At 31.4% G+C, this 21,173-nt stretch overlaps 1 protein-coding gene and 1 long non-coding RNA gene across 2 annotated transcripts in view; one reads left to right on the top strand and one right to left on the bottom strand.

Moving 5' to 3' along the window:
* The window catches only part of LOC126775502 (uncharacterized), a 366,351-nt gene that overhangs the window by 105,818 nt on the left and 239,360 nt on the right, over positions 1-21,173 (top strand). The gene's annotated exons all lie outside the window — the stretch shown is intronic.
* LOC126775462 (uncharacterized) lies at positions 179-21,101 on the bottom strand. The gene is made up of 2 exons (XM_050497431.1): positions 20,957-21,101; positions 179-1,439 (listed from the first exon to the last, which is right to left on the bottom strand). The coding sequence occupies exons 1-2, from the start codon at positions 20,960-20,962 to the stop codon at positions 468-470; spliced, it is 978 nt and encodes a 325-aa protein (XP_050353388.1). The 5' UTR covers positions 20,963-21,101; the 3' UTR covers positions 179-467.

Here is a 21,173-nt window from a genome sequence, read left to right on the forward strand (position 1 = left end):
ATTTCAGACATCATGGTCAACATGTTCATATATAAATAAAATACTAAATTCATACTAGCTGAATCATTTTATTACATTATATACTTTCGTAATGTATTGGGTTTAGAAATGAAAGTTCCATATTTTTTTATTAAATTTAATTTAACATAAATACACCATTCTGTTTTTTCTTACATCGTTATTGACAGATTTTCGAACCACTTTTGATTAAGGACAATGCATTTATATTATTAATTTCAATATATTCATATTACTCATTAAATATATTGTTATACGAAGTCAAAAAATAATAATAAATAACTTAAAGTGCGTAACATCAATAAATATATTTTTTTTGCGGTTCAAAAATTTCTGATCCAATACACAGCACAATCAATCACGCATTGAGATTTATTTATTCTACATCTATCGTAAATCTATTTATGACTAAAATCGGCAGTGGCAGTTTCAAATCAGCCTCACTTAAATTATTTCGATCTTAGATCTACTGTTTCGAAGCCAGATTCTGATATAATTTTTGGTGCGGAGATTTCTGGAGGAGTTTCTCTGGAGAGAGACGCTCTTTTATGTCTTGGCGGAGGAACTGGTGCAGGTTTGGGCACCTTGGATTTTAAGAGACTTTTTATATTTATACCTCCTCTGTAATAGTACAGGTATATTCCCGCCATCGCAGAAATTGCGATGAACAGAGTGAGCAAGGCAATAAGGATGCCGTACCATGCACTTCCAGTAGATTCTTCTGGAATTGGCACTGGAGGTTTCCTGCTGGGTGGAACGTATGCTGGCCTAGGTCTTCTGGTTGTAGTGGTAAAGCGGTCCCCTACAGCTATATCCGCACAAGCCCTAAATTCCTCTTGTGGCCCGCAGCCAACTGCACCTGTTCCATTAGCGCAAGTTCCCCAATTGTTACCAGCGATATATTTCCATTGCAATACACAATGTGTGCATTCCATATTATCAGGAAGCTGATATTTCATCTCATAAATCCTGTTACCTTCGCGAGGATAGTATTTCGTTTCAGCTTTTCCTGCTAAATGAAGAATTGATTTATCCATGCAGTCTTGATCTGTTGCTTTTGGATCGTCACACACTCTAAATTCAAAGAATCCATTATGATTGGCTGTCAATTCCACTTTGATAACTATTGTGTCTTTTGGAGCATAACGACGGACGATAACACCTTTGCCAAATCTGCCTCCTAATTCGTGGGGGCGAGGCTTAGGGACGTCCCAGGCGTCCCCGCAGACACCACATTTGCCTCCATTCTTATTCCACTGTCTGGTAAACCCTCCACAATATAACTCGTGGTCATTATAGTTGTGTGGTGTGTCGAATCCATAACGCCAAGCTGTTGCCCGAGATGGAGGTTCAATTAGCCTTCCATGTCCATTGACGCCTTTTTCCAATAAAACCAGGATTGCTACGCCGTACCATATTATCTGGAAAATGGAAAAAAAATCCTTATTAACATAGATATAAGCACCATTCGTTTGTAAGATACAAGGGTTTAAAATTATTTTCATTTAAAAAAACCTTCAGAATTAGAGACTTTCGTAAGTATTAACATTTTCGTGCGAATTCAGTTAACCTTGGCAACGTGTAACGTTTTATGATTCGCTAGCGTTTAGCGAATTCCTTAGGTTATAACATATTTTTTAAGACCTTACTAATGTAAGACAAAATATTTAATTTAGCAATAATGTTTAGTAGGTCTATTATGCACATAAAAGCAAAGTTTATTTTATGACGTATCTAAAACTAATCATCGTCAAAGCGAAATAAATAGTACAAAATCTGCTAAACGAACTAATAAATATTGCGCTGCACAATATTTAGTTCGATCCACTTCATAAACGTCAAACATAATAATATTACGGTATTTATTTATTACGCAAAATTACGCCACAGATCTTAATTTAAAAGTAAACACTTTCACTGGCTTTATACTGGTTATATCTAAATCATTTTAAATAAGACTTTTCATAATGTAAAAGCCATTTTAAAGTTTCGGCTGGACCAGTAAATTATATAAGTAGTAGATAGTAGTGTTTATTTTATTTTTTGTAATTTTGTATATGAGTCTTTTTACTTAAATAAATAAATTATTATTATTATTATAGTGTAAAAATATTTAATATAATTCGAAATGGTATTACAGATTTTAGAATTGTGAAAATTTAAAATAATATTTTAAAAGAATTTACTATAAATAGACTTTTTTTTAAACCAAAATAATTAGATAAATAAAAAATAAAAATAAATAAATAAAAAATAAAAAGTGGAAATAATGACGGGTTTAAAAATAACTTTTGTATTGTTGTTTTATTACTACGCAGATATTATATTTACCTTTTTTTTATAGTCGATTGTGTGAATTTCACTATGTAATGAATTTAGATTTGTTTTAATGTTGTTATTATCAATTCACAGGCTCAGACAATAAGTCAATATATAAAATATTGATTTGTTTTATAATTTCCCAACACGTGTTATGCATAACAAATAAAACATATTATTCAGACGTGACCTACTGTAGCTTCCTTTTCTCAAGCAGCGCTAGCGGGTCATTAGTTCGTTTTCTATTTTCAAATGACTTACATACGTAGGCAGAATTTTAGCGCGTAAAATCTTTCAAACTTGGAAGCTTTCGTTTGAAAATAATATCTTCGTGCAATTATGATGTTAATAAGACATTGACATGTCTGGAGTCGTGGAATAAGTAATATGCGTGTGTTAGTTCAATGACACTTTTCCGTGTTCTCGTTGACGGTTATCGTTAACAGAGAAGCACGTTTTACTTGTTACTATTGAAGATTTTTTCTAATAAATTGCGCATTTGCACTCGAAATTTTGTGTTTTCAATGTTTTTTTTTATAAACAACTCGATAGATTAGCTTAATGTATTTTGATGTTCTTTTTTTCTTTTGACATATCTCTTTATATCATAAGATATGCGGATGTAAGTATATGTAGTTCACGAATGAAGGTTCATAGAAAGTAGACTGGCTATGGTGTGTTATTTGTTTCTCATACTTAAATATTTTCGTAAACGATTGTCGTATTTTGCAAAGACTTGTATGAAAATTGTCGTCGTAGTAAGTAAATGACGGATATGGTTTTTATTGCGGATATATATGCGGAATTTTATTTTTAAGCCAAAAAACTATCACACTACTATCACTATACCCAACACAGGAGAAGTAAAAACAACTAAATCGCTTTAACATTAAATTGACGTGATATAATTGGTCGATATCTTAAATAATATCTATGTGGTTCATTATGGTTTCGGAGAAAATGGTGTTTTGAATGTCGGCGAAGTTATTATCAGGAATTTCGGAAGTAAAATTAAAGAGGATATAAAACTAGTTGATTGGAAAAGAGTTAATAAAAATAAGCAGAGCTATTAGAAAATAGGATTGTATTTACTCCTGCTTTAATTGGTAAAGGTTATAATATTTTACAGGCTTATTAGGAGAGAAAAGTATATGTGTTGCCACTATATTATAAATCAATCAAAAGAAAAAAAATTGGAAATAATTGGTCAGAACTTAAAATAAAAACGGTCAAATAAATTGAATGACGAAATTTCCATTGTTTTGAAAAGTAGTTTTTAAACAATTTAATTAAGTTATTTTTATTGTAAGTTACACCGAAAGAAAAAAAACTAATTAAACTATTAATTCTGCTAAAAATATTGATAGCATAAAATATTACATATTCAAACTGTATAATAAAAAACAGGATAGAAATCTTCTGTTTTTCTTTTGTTTACTTTGTAGATTACACAATTAAAGTTCGATGATTGCACGTGAATATATTTCCATATTTTAAGTTAACCACAGATAACTAATTTTAATATCAGCGTGAGAATTTATAAGATCAGACAATATTGTATGGCGTACGTTTTTAGCCGCAATCATTTCTAAATTTAATAAACGTGTAACTATATATTTTATATAACATTGTTCTGTGGATTTATTTGAAAGTTAATATTGTAGGCTCGTTCACTCGCTTTGCTTTTTTTTCTCTAACTTCAGTAAATAATAGTTTGAGTTTTTTTTACGTAAAATGCGTGGCAGGGTCTTTTCCTTTAAAAAAGTTATTTTTAAAATTGTCGTTAAAAGTAAAAAGGTTAAGTAACAAACTGTGTGTTTGAGCTCCTTGAAAAGGTTTGGAACTTATTTCACCACGCTGCTCTAATGAGTGGTCAATTTGTCCAATTGTTGCCGGATATAACACATGTGGGAGATTTTCTCCCGCCGAGCAAGAGATGAAAATAACATATGGTGTTTTCCCCGTTTAGAATTCCCAATCGTGGGTTAATATTCACAATTTCTAATAACAACTATTCGATCAAGGCTTTAAAATTGTTTTAATCACCATACTTATCCAGACAATACATACGTGCATTACGCCATTATATAGGGTTTGATATAATATTAGCAAGTATTTAAGTCATTTGCAATATTTTTTCACGCACGAATATTACATTTCTGTAATAAATACAGGGGAAGTAGGAAATCACTGTTCAAGGTGCGTCGGAACCACACGCTCTACATATTAAATAGTGAAGTGTTACGTAGAATCGATTTCAATACACATAATATAATATAAGTTAACTTTAGTTAAGAGGATAGCGGGTAAATTGTTCCAATATGATGTTAGCCTCTGCTCATAGATAATGGCGTGGAACGAAATACAAACAATTCCTGGCCACCAATGAGTGGTCTTTACATCGCCAATGCGCCATCAACCTTGAAATCTAATTCATCCTTTAAACCGGAACACAATAATATATTTAGTATTTGCTTTTATATTGCTGTTTGGTAGTATAATATTTCTCGTCTTATCAATCGCTCAATCGCCTGTAAACATATGTTACGTTACTGGCAGTAATATCGCCAACTAGTAATCTTATTGATTACGTACGTAATATTGTATTTTGTGGTGATAAGATGCGCGGAAGCTATGTGGATTGAAGAATACGTGGATCCGAATATAAGATTTATGGTTGAAATTTGGGCAAGGGAGTTTTCACGAGTTTCGTTTTAATTATCTCTTGCTCGCCAATGCAGGAGAATATTGTGAGAAAACATGCATGTGTCGGATTAATTTCTGGCAGCTGTATATACTCTAATTCTTTATGAAGCTTCCTTTGGCTTTTGCTGAGTATCATTTTGATTGCTGGGTGCAGTGGGACATTTACGGCTTTTTATAAGTTTCACTATTGAGAACTAAGTTTTTCCAATGTTATTTAATTAATTGAAAGCAAGTTTAAATTAAAATTACCTATATATTGTATAAAAGTTAAAAAAAAAATCAATAATAATAATAATATCCTGGGACATATTTCACACACGGCCATCTGATCCCAAATTAAGCTTGTACAAAGCTTGTGCTATGGAAACCAGACAACTGATATACTACATATACTACTTTTCTTTTGTAAATACATACTTATATAGAAAATTACACCCAGACTAAGGACAAACAGACATGTTCATGCATACAAATATCTGTCCTGGGTGGGAATCGAACCCACAACCTCGGCGTGAAAAGGCAAGTATCTACCAACCACGCCAACCGGCTCGTCATAAAACATATAATTTTGTAATCATTACATATTTCAAATAGATAAACTGATTACTTTTCTAAAATATTCTAAATAAGTTTATAAAGTTGATAATAATAGTGTGGATTTTTCGTTTATCAAGAAATAAAAAAACCATTTTAGAAAGTTAATACAAATTATTAATCATGTAATTTGATTCGTTTAGATAAACTCTTGTCGTTTTTCGCGGAAACCGGTGACACATTACATATAATTTTGTAAAATATCGAATTATAAGAACTTTATTAAGTTATATTTTTATATTGGTTTTACAAATTATTACTATTCTTGTTAGATGCTAATAAATAGTGTACTTTATTTCAGCCATAAACATAAGAACGACTTACATTGAAGTAAAGGAAAGAGGTATGTTTTTGTTCAAAACGCTACCAGTTACTTGAAAGTAATCGTAATTTCGTTTGCAGTTACCACGACGTTGCTACACTTTGGAACAATTGTAGGTTTTGCAATTGAGGGTCAGTGCAATACGTGTGAAGTTTGTTTATGACTTGATATCGGTGAAAAATATATTTGGCAATGGTTTCAGTGTGATCGTGTTATAAATCTTTTGTTACTCGTAATAATGTGACTGCCTCGTTGATCTAGTGGCTAGATATAAGGCCGCAGACCCTGAGGTCCTGGGTTCAAATCCCAGGTCGGGCCAATAAAATGTTATTGAGATTTTCTGTCGAAAATTCTCAGTAGCAGTCCGGAGTCTGGAAGTTGGAAGTGTGTAAACTCCTTTGCGTCGGAAAGCACGTAAACCTGTTGGTCCTGCGCCTGAACTCTTACCGGTCGTATCAGAGTGCCGAGGAAGATTATGAGAGTAGACTGCACTGAACTGTGTTGTGCACTATAATATGCTGCGCAGTTAGCTAATCTCTTGAGATTGGCCGCCGTGGTCGTAATCGGTCTTGATGACTATTTTTATTAATGTAATAATAAATAAGATTTATAAAATATCTCTTTCTTTTTATTAAATAAACTTTTTTGTTATATTTTATAGATGTGACGTAAGTATATAGAATGCCTAAAAATATTTTATCACGACATATTACAAAGATTATACTTAAATACTATTTATTATATTTAAACGTACTTAATAAGTAAAAAAAAAGGATAGACCATAGAAATGAGAAAAAGAAAACTTATGTTGTGTTGTGAACTTTTCATTCTACTATGTAATATTTAAAAGAAAAAGGTGATTTTATTTAATGTCTGATGAACAAATCGGCAGTTGTAACGAATAACGATTAGTATGCGCGTGCTAAGGTACCACTTCGTGGTGGGAATTGTAAGGAAAGTGAAACTTCACTACTGACGATATACTTACATTACTGTCAGTAATATCACCAAGTATTAAACTTATTAATTACGTATACATTTCGTAGTTATTGTTTTAATATACAAATAAAAACATATTAAAATTAAAATACATACGACGAATAAATATATGTTATATTTTCAAGAATTTAAACTTATTTAAATTTTAAAACTCGATTTAATTAAATGAGTAGTACAAATGAAGTACTTAAATACCTCATTTCGTCTAATTCTTGACTTTAAAATTAACAAAATTAGGTACCGAAATTATCTGTAACAAAATAATGGAAACGATTCCGGAATGAGCCATAATTATATATGTGTGTTTGTGTGTGTAAAGACAAAAGTATTTTTTCCATTTAACTAGCAATATAATTTTTTTTTCAATAAACTATTTTTTTTTAATAATAAGTATTATAAACATAGATTATAGAAGTATGATATTTAAGTAATTGATATTCTATCACAGTTAAGTTCTCAATGCGTCGTCCGCGTAAGTACTTATGATTAAAAATGTATCGAACAAATTTTTTTATATAAATCTCTTTTTTATCATTTCGTCCGTGAAACAACTTCCGTTCAAACATATAGAAGTTTAATATGCCCAGATTAGGATCATAAACCACGGAGCTATAATATGAGGATACTCCTATAATATGAGAATAATGATGATACGACAACTAAGCTAATTTCATAGGATAGTTGAAAATATAGGTTTCTTGAGTTTTTAGAGGTTTCAAACGCTTACAACAATTTTTTATGCGCATGTTATTGTATATAAAATGCAAATAGTATTCTGGAATTTAACATCTCATTAACATTTGGAACATGTTAATTGGAACATCATAACTGGTTCGGTTGGAAAATTAATAATTTACATTAGTTGTCCGAATATTTAATGTAAGTACCATTTACAAGTATGAATCAATTCCCCATCAAAACTGGCCGAACAGGATGTGTGACGTCTTCGCTCTATATTTCGTTTAACATTTAAATAAATTAATTAGAACGAACATTTAAAAGTTGAACGGATATCAAAGTTATATTTAAAAAGGTGTAAACAAGAGTTGTCTTTTGGCCCTTATGGATACCTAGTGACTAACAGTATACTTTTTTGTTCCCTGGCTGTAACAACGATATGACCGTAGCTTTTAACTTGGAAGTTATTTTTATTCTTAGATAATAGTTCATATTTAACAACTCTTTTTCTCATGTTGAAACGACCACAACCATCCAAACGTGGAAACTTTGTGTAGTATACCTAAGTATAAAATACAAATCAACAGATGCTGGCTAAATAACGCCAGCAACGGCATTTTAAAAAGTAAAAGACACGTCAAAAATTAAACGAATATACATGAAAAGCATTTGCAATGGAACGAGCATTGTTCCCAAGGCATGTACTCTCTTGATGATATTAAGAGAAAAAAAAACAAACAGCTTTTGTTTGTTTATATCTCTCGAGATACAGCTGTATTACGTAACAAATGGAACGTTGAATGCATAGCATTACATATGTTGCGTATCTATGCAGAATAATGTTATATTAAATTGTATTGTTATTCAGTTGACGAAAAATTTAAACATTTAAATAAGACCCTGATACCTTTCACTTAGAGTCCGCTGCCCAATTGCTGTCTGAATTTTGCAATATCGATAAAGCAACTACAATTTCAAATAGTGTAAGCACTAGTTTCCGTACTATTTTTTTTTTAATGTTCATGAATTATTTCACAAAGGTAAATTTTAGTCATATATGTAAATCAAGTTTATATTTATAATTCAATAGAACTTGATATTTTATATATGCACGTATATTTTAAATGTACTGAAATAACGTAAGTACAAGACTCATTTTTATTGGGTTCAATCAGATCTATTCAGTATTTTTCACTTATTATGTCGACCATAGTCTATGGGGTAAGCAATCATAGCATTACACAATTTTATGATGAATAAAGAATAAGTTTTAATTTAGTCGATGTAAGCAAACCACAACTATCACTAAATCCATATCGGCCCAAGGAGTCATTTACATTCCAACTAAAAACCCACTTAAAATTGAAAACTAAAAATTATTATTAAGGACCTATTTAATAAAATCGGTCCCAAAATAAAATCTGGGCAGAATGATTTCATTCTGATTACATCTACAAGAGTTCAATGTTAGTTTTTTTTAAACAAGATTATTTGGTAACAATTTACAGATAACAATAAAATACTTTGGTTACGAGATTGTCGTGATCAACTTTTTTTAAACTTCAAAACCAGTCTCGAAACGAGGAAAGTTTTGGGTGAAAGTGGTTAAACGGTTAATTGGTCAAGTATCTATCATTTCTACATTTTTCTTATGTTTTGTAAAATAATAAATATATTTTAGTAGAAAGCATTCGATCACAATTAAAAAAAAAATTAGAATAGCGCCGATTTTGATTGTAGGAAATTCTCGATATAATAACGCTTTACAGACTTCAAGTTAAATAGTTTATGAAGTTACTATTTAACTATTAAAAGACTATTTATAATGATTGGTAATTTTATTATATTTGTATGTTAAAAAAGATATAAATATAAACAAAATAACAGACAACGATTTGTATAGAATTTCACCATGAGAATGACAGTCAAAGAACTGCGGTAAATGAATAATAGCAATTATAGAGAAAACAACAGCCATTGAATGTAGATCTGTGTAATTTATATACATAGTACGTTTCACTTTAATCATTGAAATCAAATCATAAAGTATCGTTTTGTGTAAAGTGTTTCTAGTCATGAAAACTTATCGACAGTTTTGTAGAAAAACTTATTATGTTTTTTATTTTACTGGCAAGTCTTATATTCATAATTTGTTTATTTTTTTTTACTTTTTTTTAACGCAATGACAATATAATTTCGACTGCGATTTGAGTGCTAAATATAGAAACGCTATTAGTAACGTTGACACAGTTACATGAAGTGTCACTTGTCTTAAATTTGTTTTTCTATTTGTTGCAACTTATATTAATGACAAATACTGTGACTTTTACATTTCAATAAATATTTACTAGCATTTTTAACTTTAAGATGTATGGTTTTTTATAATTAAACAAAACCGGTTTACTTATTTTATTAGGCGCATAGCTGATTATAATGGTACCTTCTGAGCACGTTAATGATCATCATAAATAGCAGATCAATCAGAAAATATCGTGACTTGAATCTATGGATTATACGTAAATCACTTTGGGCCCATGACATATATTTAAATAGTATATACATTTTAAATTTAAAAATAATCTTTATGATATAAAGTGGTCTTCTGAAATATGCTTAATACATACTTTTGTATTATTTTTGTACACAGTACAAAACCGTAGCGGCCTTACAAATAATCGTTGTATAGCCAGTAAATACACAACGATTTCACTCTTTCTGTAGGTTGGCGGACGGGCAAATGGTAATGGTAAGTAGTCACCACCGCCCATAAATATTGGCGCCTTAAGAAATACTAATCAACCCTTACACCGCCTTTGCGCCACCGACCTTGAGCCTACACCTACTGAGTATTGCTGTTTGGCGATAAAATATTGGATGACCGGGTAGTACCTACACAGACATGCCCAAATGACTACCATCAAGTGTTAGTTAACCATCAAGGGTTAAGTTGTAGTTGGGTTAAGGCCTCCCCTGTTAAGAATGTTCGAACTTTTTATATAAATATGAATATATACTTACTACTATTATTTCTAAATTTAACCATTTTACCATTATTATACTTATTTAGAAAGTTAAATCTATTTTTAAATACTTAAAAACGCGCGTGAGAAAAACGCAAACAGTTCCGTTTTCATATTAATCTAAAAATAATTGTGTTCATTCCATCTTTTTTTCCTGGGAACCTCGTTTCTTTATGTAATCAGAATTTTCATACATAAAAGTCTGAGAACATTTTGTAAAAGTTTTAAGTTTAAATTATTTAATGGTAACGACAGTAGGTACCATCCACTCATCAGATATTCTACCGCAAAACAGCAGTACTTAGTATTGTTGTGTTCCGGTTTGAAGGGTGAGTGAGCCAGTGTAATTATAGGCACAAGGGACATAACATCTTAGTTCCCAAGGTTGGTGGCGCATTGCCGATGTAAGCGATGGTTAACATTTCTCACAGTGCCAATGTCTATGGGCGTTGGTGACCACTGACCACTAGGTGGTGCATTAGCCCATATGCTCGTCCGCCTATCTATACCATAGAAAGCACATGTAACTAAATGTAATATATTTTTTAAATTTTAAATGAGTATGGTATATAGTATGTTGTTTGAATGGATTTGAGTTAAAGAAAGAAATAAAATGGCGTCACATTTTATCCGCGTTCGTTTTTGTGTTATGTCTAAAAATATACTTCTCGTTGCAGGCAATCGTTTCATGAGCGATAATGTCTTATTTACAGTTTAAATAAAAGTAAGTCAACTAACAGCCTGCAAATTGTCCCATTGCTGGACTAAACCATATTTTTGTTAGTAGAGCTTGGAGCATATTCCACCATGAAAATGCACCGAGGTTTGTGGATGCACATGAGACAGATTTGATCTATATATTCGTTGTTTGTATGAAAAATTGGTGGTTTTTGGCTTGAATCCGCAACCTTCCTTAAAATTTTCATCTTCTAATTACTGGGCTATGATTACAAGTGCACTAAAAGTAAGGAATTATGGGTAGAGCTTACAACCTTTAATACCTCTTTGGGTGAAACCGCATCTTCCTAGAAATGGAGATAAATATAACTCTGTCTCCTTCGCTCTCGTCAATTTGGATGCAAGGGAGAATTCCGTCTCGTTCGCACCGGGACAATACGGGTTAAATTGAACGGATTACACTTTTATGGATGTATTTACGAAATTTTTTACAAGAAATGTCACATTAAGGGATACTCTATCATTGAAAGTACCGCCTGAAGATGTCATAATGTACAAACTGTTCCCGTTATAATAGAATTGGAAAAACAACGCCTTGACGAAATATGATAATTTAAAAATGTACTTAACAACCGAAACTACCGAAGTTTATTCCTAGTGCACTAAACTGTCTTAATTCTGACAATTCTTATACACGATATTCTCTTATGTATTGTCTGTTATGATTAAATATTTTTTTATTAGCTTTCATTAGAAAAAATATATGAGAAAAATATCAGATGAACATCACGATACACCTGATGATAACTCAATGGCAACTTAATAGTACCCAACTGTTAGAAATATTTCTAACTAGTTAAAAAATAAAAAGTTTTAAATGTGTATGGAATCATTTTAATGTTTGATTACATTATATAATTGGACAGTTTGCCAGAATGCTATGCACTAGGCAGTAGGTTCGATACCAAATACCCGTACCGTACTCGTGATTAATACAGGGCGACCGAACTGTCCTCGACTAGCTTTTTTGCTTTTTCTTTTTTTTTTGTGAAAAATTGCTTTTTTTTCGGAAATACTTATACGGAAATATAGATAAAAGAAAATACAAATTTTGAGACATCGTTACGAGCCGTTTCATAATTATATATATATATATATATAATTGATATATTTTATTATTTTTATTGAATAAGTGATAATGATACATTAACCATTTGATTTAAACAACAATGAAATTTTCACCGCGATTACCTAATGGCAAAGCTGCGGCGCTTACGTAACTTATCACTTACGTTACTGTTAAATTAATACAAGAAAATAAACATTATCATCAAGCGCAACAATATAATATAAACGGAATAATATATAACGGTATAATATATACGGAAATATAGATAAAAGAAAATACAAATTTTGAGACTTCGTTACGAGCCGTTTCAGATGATTTAGTGATTATATATATATATATATATATATATATATATATATATATATATATATATTATTATTTTTATTGAATAAGTGATAATGATACATTAACCATTTGATTTAAACAACAATGAAATTTTCACCACGATTACCTAATGGCAAAGCTGCGGCGCTTACGTAACTTATCACTTACGTTACTGTTAAATTAATACAAGAAAATAAACATTATCATCAAGCGCAACAATATAATTCTAATGATGTTTACATCAACAAAAAAATATACCGTTGAATCATTGCCATTGACACGCTCTTGACTTACTTGATTAAAAAAAAAAAAGAAAGATACGTACTATAACGCGAAATGCATGGTCGAAAGAATTACCTAAATAAAAATAAATTCGTACAAGGTATTATCAAACTTATTACACGGTAATAAAAACTAAAGTGACAGCAAACACTTGGAATGCAGTCTGTTCATTTCCTGATATACTCTCACTTCTTATAATATTGACGGCAATTGTAATTGATTTACTAATATGCGCTCTATTTCTATTGGTATAACATTAATTAAAGCATATCAGACTAATGGTCTTTGGAAAGGCTTGCGATGTAACGTACTTATATCTATAGTTTGCGGTTTATATTGTCGCGGTAACATTTATGTTACGCAATGGCTACACAAAATATTTAAAGTAATTTTATGGTGTTTGCAATCCTTACTCTATATTTGTGGCTATCCTTTATTAATCTCGTACGCAAGGATACTGAGTGTAAGTTATGTTTTGTCCTGGATCTTCGTGTGAAAACACGACGATCCAGGAATGGACGATTTTAGGAAACTAAAAAAGTCTTTACGCGTTTGCCCCACATGTAGTAGTTATGTGGGACTCATTGGTGACAAGCGCGTTGATGAACTCCGGGTCCAGGTGCATAAAATCCCGCCCGAAGCTTTCGTCCAGGATCATTCCCAGATACCTTATTATGCTTTACTTATATATGCCTTTCGAAGAGGGCCCCGACGTGGTTCGTGAATTAAGGGTGGGGCCTCCCTTTTTGAGATGGAGACCCTCAACCCCATTATTCCAATGGGATCGACCGTGAGTGACTTTCCGATTTCATCCAAATCGAACATCGACCTCCCATTTCTCTATTAAATGTTTAATATACCGTACAATCTCTTAATTTACTTATATAAACTATAAATTTATTCATTTTGATAAGGTCAGATTAGCTTACCTAAAGATAGATAGGCCTAGGATTTGCCGTTCACCAAACGCCCTCACGCAGATAATAAAACTGGATCGAATTCCGAAACCGGAATCTGTTTTGACATATTTGTCCGTCTAATAACCATATTGAACGTTTCAAACAGTAATACTGTGTTTTCAATATTTTAATGTTTTTTACCAAAACTAACACCAAATTAAATGTCAGGGATAACAAGTATAATTAATTTAAAGTTATAAGTATTTAATTTTTTTATCTGTTGAATTAAGTCAAAGTTCTGATAAAAATAACAGGAAATGTAGCTTAAAAACGAATCAACGAGGTTAATAATTAGGTTATAATAAAAGTATGAAATGACAAATTTATTAAGTAAAAGCATAATTTACATTCCAGAATTAATCTTAGAAAAGCATATTGTAAAACGATTAAGTTAAAAACCTTGTAAAGGAAACGGATAGATATATTTCTATCTGTAATATAATGTTTAGAGAGTTAATCTCATACTTGCAATTTAAAGGTTATTTAAGAATATTTCTACACCGGCCAGACACTGCAACTTATTGTTAGTTAAAATAATCGCTTGTGACTTGACCGCATTTGGGAAATTTCGACAGGTCTATTCTCTACAAAACCTTTGTTTTAGTTCATCCTCTTTTAAATTACATAAAGAGCCGAGATGTGGACACTCAAGGTGCACTCGACTAAAGTAATCGACAGAGCCTAGGTAATTAGCAAGCTGAAATGGCAGTGAGCCGATTAAATATTAAAACAACGCCGAACAAACGTAGGTAGACATAGTCTTAACCACTTCCCTTGTAAATAAAATTCAAATCACGCAATAATTAAATTGGAAACAACCTTACTTCACACTACAGACGTCCGTCAACGTGACATAGTATAGACATCCGGAAGATAAAAAAAAGTACGTACGTAGTAATTTTTTAAAAAACATTACACCAAGATTACGTTTAACCTTGTACCCAATCCAAATGAATGAAATAAAATCGTAGAATAATCATCAAAAATAACAAAAAAAATTAGGTTCGTTACTATTGCTTTTGGTAGATTAGTGCACGGCTCCAAGCATCTTAGTGGTCACAACTCTCATAGTGTATTCTATTACGCCAGCTCTCAATTTGTATTGATGCATTCTGGCTAGATGGGTTAGTGAGTTGGTGTACTTAAAGTCCAATAGTATAAAACAACTTAAAATACTGGTTAGCGACGCATTGTCGGGTCTATTAACTAATTGATCGATATATGAATAAAAGTTTAATACAGAGCAGCTGTCCTGTGACACTGGGTAGACAATTCGACCAATGTTTTACTCGTCAAACCAGTCTAGCATCCAGTATCCAGCCCTAGGTTTGAATAGCACAGCCGCTATTTTTTTCAATCCAGTAGCCTTGTCGAATAACTCACGAAGTTTTTTAGACAAAGCCCTTAGTAGCCTTCGCTTATAAAACCGTGAGACACTCATAAAGCGTCACCTTAACGATATAAAAATAATCACTGAATCCAGTGCCACAGTCGATCACTGGACTCCTGCGCTAGATGAAATAAAACCATTCTTTTTAAGAACCTAATCAACGACCAAGATGATATTTAGCTATTTACTCCTACTATATACATGTAGAATAAAAATCATAATTTAAAACATTAAAAAACTTCCCATATATTTTATACTAAGAAAGTATTTATGTTTTACATTGCGACAGTAACAACTAACCTTAACATAGCTGTGTCCCGTTGTTCTGCTATGAGTTAATAGAAAAAGAAAAAATTAAAACGAGTCTGATATCACTTCATGGAAACGGTGTTATTCTCGTTAAGCATTCACCGCGTAATGATTGGGTAAACAAGACATGTGATGCTATCAAGACTGATCAATATAGTATCACATGTCTTGTTTAACCAATCAATCAATCAATCAATGATCCCTCTGTAGTTTCATTTGTAGTGTGTACAATGAAAGGAAATATGAGCAGCTGAATCCGTTTTTAAAAATATATGTTAACGCGGAAAAAACGTTTATTTTGATACAACTATATAATAGTTATGTATACACGTTAATTTTAATAATTTTATACGTTATCTCACAATCATTTCGGCAAATATTATATAACTTTAAAATTGAATGCGCTTCGGTTAACTTGGAACTAGCAGGCTAAATTATGTAATCGAATTTATTATATTTTTTATTTCCCATGTAAATAATAAACTCTTTTTGTAATTATTGGAGACATACGAAAATATTAAAAATCAGTCTGCCTACCTAAGGCAGACTGGCCACAATCTCCCATAGCCAACCTTGCGAAATAAGATGTTATGTCCCTTGGGCCTGTATTTACACTGGCTCACACGCCCTTCAAACCGGAACACAACAATACCAAGTATGGCTGTTTAGCGGCAGAATATGAGGAGTAGCTGGTACATAGTGTATTATCAGAGGGACCAAAGCCCTACCACCAAGTAAAATATTCGTCGCCTTATTTATCATTAACAGCTGATTTTTTTAATTTTAAACATTAAAATAATACAAATAAAACCTACCTCTGTATAAAATAAGTATGTTAATAAATTTTGCTTTATTTTAAAAATAAAAAAAACTGCAAACAATGACGCGAAGGCATCTTATTTGAGTACTTAGTAGAGTTAGTATTGAAATTTAAACCACTATACTGTTTAATTCTAACATAGCTTATGCTTTAAATAATTACAATTTTTTTGAATCAAAGTTCAACACACTTAACTATTCAAACAAGAAACTTGACTCAGTCAATGATTCATAAAATGTTCTCGTGAATTTATATTATGATCTAACACCTGATGAGTGCCTTCGACTGCTCCGGAACCAATCGTAAATTCAAACCCCGGAAGTGCCTTATAGTAAAAAATTCGCATCAAAAATGCATCAAAACTTTTTTTTTAAATAATAATAATATTTGGTACAATTGCATGTCTTATATGACATATATATATGTACTACTAATGTTATAAATGCGAAAGTGAGTTTGTTTGTTTGTTACGCTTTCACGACTCAACTATTCAACCGATCTTCACGAGATTTGCATACACATTGTCAGGTGTACAGAAAAGGACAAAGGGTACCTAATACCTTCCCTCTACGCCCCTTACGAAGTAATTGAATATGTATTTTTGTTGGAATTATTGTAGGTTGTAACCGCGCTACCAGCAGCCATCTATGCAAAAAAGGTAACATAGAAAAAAAAGTTTTTGATTGAAAGATCATAATTATTTCATTTCGCTGGACTTTTTTATTTTATATATGACAGTTATAAAGTTGCGAAACTTAAAATACAAATTCTCTTTAGTGAAAGGAAACAGGTTATTTAAAAGAAAAGGAAAGTTAGAGTTAACGAGGGGTCAAATCTTGCAGTATTAACATTAAAATGAACAGTTTACTCCTTTTTGCGGTTCTATCAATTGTATGTAAATGTATGTGAATTTTTATGTACATAGTACAGCCGAGATAGTTTTGTCGCTTCAATGAAAAGTTTAGATTGCGTTATGATTTTAAATAATTTAAACTTTTAATTATTGCATTAATTACTACATACATATTTTTTTATTTCACTGAAGTTAAAATTTTAGGTTTACGTCACATACATGTATTTAAATTAAAAGTACAGCAGTTCGGTTGCAAAAATATATTATACCTAAGTACACAGCACCTTAAGGGCTAAAATACTAACAATATATCTACGAATCTTAAGCCTGATCTTATTGTAAATATATATTTTAATAGACCTTTGTATATAAAACAGTATAAAGTAATAGTTACGGCTATCACTGTTTTCGTAAACGAGCAAAAACTACCTTTTGTCTTAACAAAGTTCACACATTAAAGCTTAAGATTGTAATCGTTCCGTAGTATTCATAACATTTTGTACGTGGTTACAAAATAGGCATATGTTTAATTATAGTATATGTATAACATACTCTGAACTGTCATCTGTCAGTAATATAAAATATTAAATGAGCACTGCCTGTATATATTCCTATACATAAATTAATTTCGTGAATTTCGGAAAGTTCTAACGATTGGGCAAAAATCAAATTTTGTCTTTTGTCTACGGCATTATCTCCATATTCTATATTTGAGAGTTGTGTGTGTGATGTCTTAAAATAATAAATACGTTTAAAGAATAAATACTATCAACAGTAGCAGGTGGACAAGGGCCCCGGTGCATAAGGAAAGAATCGGGCCCTCATCCCCTCTTTCCGCGTAGCTTGAACTTATATTGGCCTTAATTATAGATAGGAAACAGTGAGTTCAACTTATCCCTAGTAAGCTAAATCCATACGTCGTCTCTATGAAGGGTAAAATCTCTATGTGTTTAATAGAAGAAAATGGGAATAAATAAACAACGACGCACATGACAATACAGAATATTTATTATACAGATGAGATCAATAAAGGGAAATAAACGAAGTATGCCGCCTATCTACTAACTGTCAAAGATAACTTATGCTCGTTACTTATAGGATATTGAATTATTTTATTATTTTAATATGTTACCGAACACTTAACAGGTCCCTTTATTTTATAGTAGCGATAATTCCGTTTATGGACATTTTTTTTGTTTATTTCGTTTGTAGTAGCGATCATTTCGTTTGTAGTAACCTTTTTTCGTTTGTAGTAGTGTTAATTTCGTTTGTAGTACCTTCTATTCGTTTGTAATATCGGTCATTTCGTTTGTAGTAACCTCTTTTCGTTTGTAGTAGCGTTAATTTCGTTTGTAGTAGCGTTAATTTCGTTTGTAGTAGCGGTCATTTCGTTTGTAGTAGCGGTCATTTCGTTTGTAGTAACCTCTTTTCGTTTGTAGTAGCGTTAATTTTGTTTGTAGTAACTTCTATTCGTTTGTAGTAGCGGTCATTTCGTTTGTAGTAGCGTTAATGCCGTTTGTAGTAACTTTTTCCGCCTGTAGTAGCGTTAATTTCGTTTGTAGTACCTTCTCTTCGTTTGTAGTAACAGTCATTTCGTTTATAGTCACCTGGTGTATCTCATTATCGTTCGTATTTGTTTTGTGAAAGAAAAAAAATTGTTGAAAGGTTTAAAATTTTTTTTTTACTTTAAGGATTTTTTTGCTTCAACTACAAACGATTTTTTTTCACTACAATCAACTACAAACGATTCCCTTCAAGAATCAATGATTCATTTTGAGTGTCGACAAAACCGGGGATGAGTTTTTTTCGATGTCCTCCAATTTTTTTTAGAGCTACTACAAACGAAAAAATTTTTACTCCAATCAACTACATACGAATATCTATAAGAATCAAAAAGAAAAAAATCGATTTTCAAAAGTCGGGTGCCAAGTTCACATAGCATATTTTCTATTGCAATTAACGATATATGTCGGAGGCGATCTTGTCCAATGCTGTTTCTTAAATATTTTTTTATAATCATCAGTTTACTGAAATATCTTTCTGCAGCAGCGGAAGTAACAGGAATTGATCCAATATGCTACGGGCGTACTCATCCAAACTACCAAATAACTGAAATAATGATAACAAACAACACATGCTTATCGAGGACGCTTGGCGCATGTTCTAAAAATCTTAAATCAAGAGTTCTGTTATTGTTGATGTTCATTTAAAAACATTACAAAAAGAAAAAGAAACATATATATTATATATAGCAAGAAATAGGCCAAAATAATAATTCAATGTTTTTGTATATAGCTTTATTTTGATTTATTACGAAAAAAAAACGCCTTAACCTGTGTGTGAAAAAAATGGTATTAGGTATATACTAATTGCAGCTCAATACTAAGATGTAACCGAGTTGGCCCAGTGGTAAGAACGCGTGAATCTTAACCGATGATCGTGGGTACAAACCCGGGCAAGGACCACTGAATTTTCATGTGCTTAATTTGTGATTATAATTCATCTCGTGTTTGACGGTGACGGAAAACGTGAGGAATCCTGCATGTGTCTAATTTCACTGAGATTCTGCCACACATGTGTATTGCACCAACCCGCATTGGAGCAGCGTGGTGGAATAAGCCTTAGTCCAGCCGTAGGACATTCACAGGCTGTTACTGTTACTAATAAGTATATAGCTTACATATGAAACACATTCAATTTAAAGGGTCTCATTTGACATTAAATAAGATCAGAATAAGAGAACGATGCTGACGTCTGATACAAGTTACCTGTTCACTTATCTTCTTAGTAAATCAATCAAACACATCAAATTCTGATTAGTTCCTTTTAAACTTCCGTTAAACGTAATTTGGTATTATATAAAATAGTACAGTTGTTTAATTATGTAAAAATAACTATTACAATAAGTGATAAATCAATCATATCAAAGAAATCATTTCCTCAAATTTCATTATCTTTACGTAAGATGTGCTGAGCAGTTTAATTATTGTTAATTTGTTATATCATAAACGTAAATAATATTTAATAACATTTAACAACACTACAAATTTTCACTAACTAATCTATCAAATAATGTTTACCGTTGTTTTTAATTGTAATATTAAAAATATTTTTTGAATATAAGATGTTATGGCAACATTAAGGATGTCTTATTGGTTCAAATTATTATAAAAAAAAATTACTCACGATTTCGTTTCTTATGGTTCATTTAATTAATAACTATGACTTTCAAACTCTAAATTGCGCGAGATATATTTAAATCTTACATATTTTATATATATTAAGTTGCTGATCTAATTTTTCTGCTTATTTCTTTTATCTTAGATAAAAACGTAAATAAATAGTAGCATCCTCATCACTAATTTAAATTATACATCAGAAGGTATATGATATTTTATACGTAAAATATCTATTATCATTAATGTATCAGCACTTATTTATATTATAACAGTAACAAAAAACCAGTAAACCAAGTGAGTAGAATCAGTTAACTAACTTTTTATTTCAACAATAAAGGATCCTGAAGTAAAACTGTAAAAAAAAATATTCAACTTACATTCATATTTCAAAGGCTTTATGGCGTTCGTTGATAAATAACCAAAAAACGTCACAAATACACAAGTTTCTCCTTAAGAATTTCGAACACAATTATGAAGCACGGACTCGGTTCTTTATAACTTAATACACGTTCTTTTACCGCGGTGCCTAGCGGTCGACTAATGGATTTGTTAAAAAATGTAAACTTTCTCAGCTGGCCTGCGGTCGCAATCGAC

The sequence above is a fragment of the Nymphalis io genome, chromosome 18 (genome assembly GCF_905147045.1).
Source record: "Nymphalis io chromosome 18, ilAglIoxx1.1, whole genome shotgun sequence".
In the NCBI taxonomy this organism is placed as follows: Eukaryota; Metazoa; Arthropoda; class Insecta; order Lepidoptera; family Nymphalidae; genus Nymphalis; species Nymphalis io.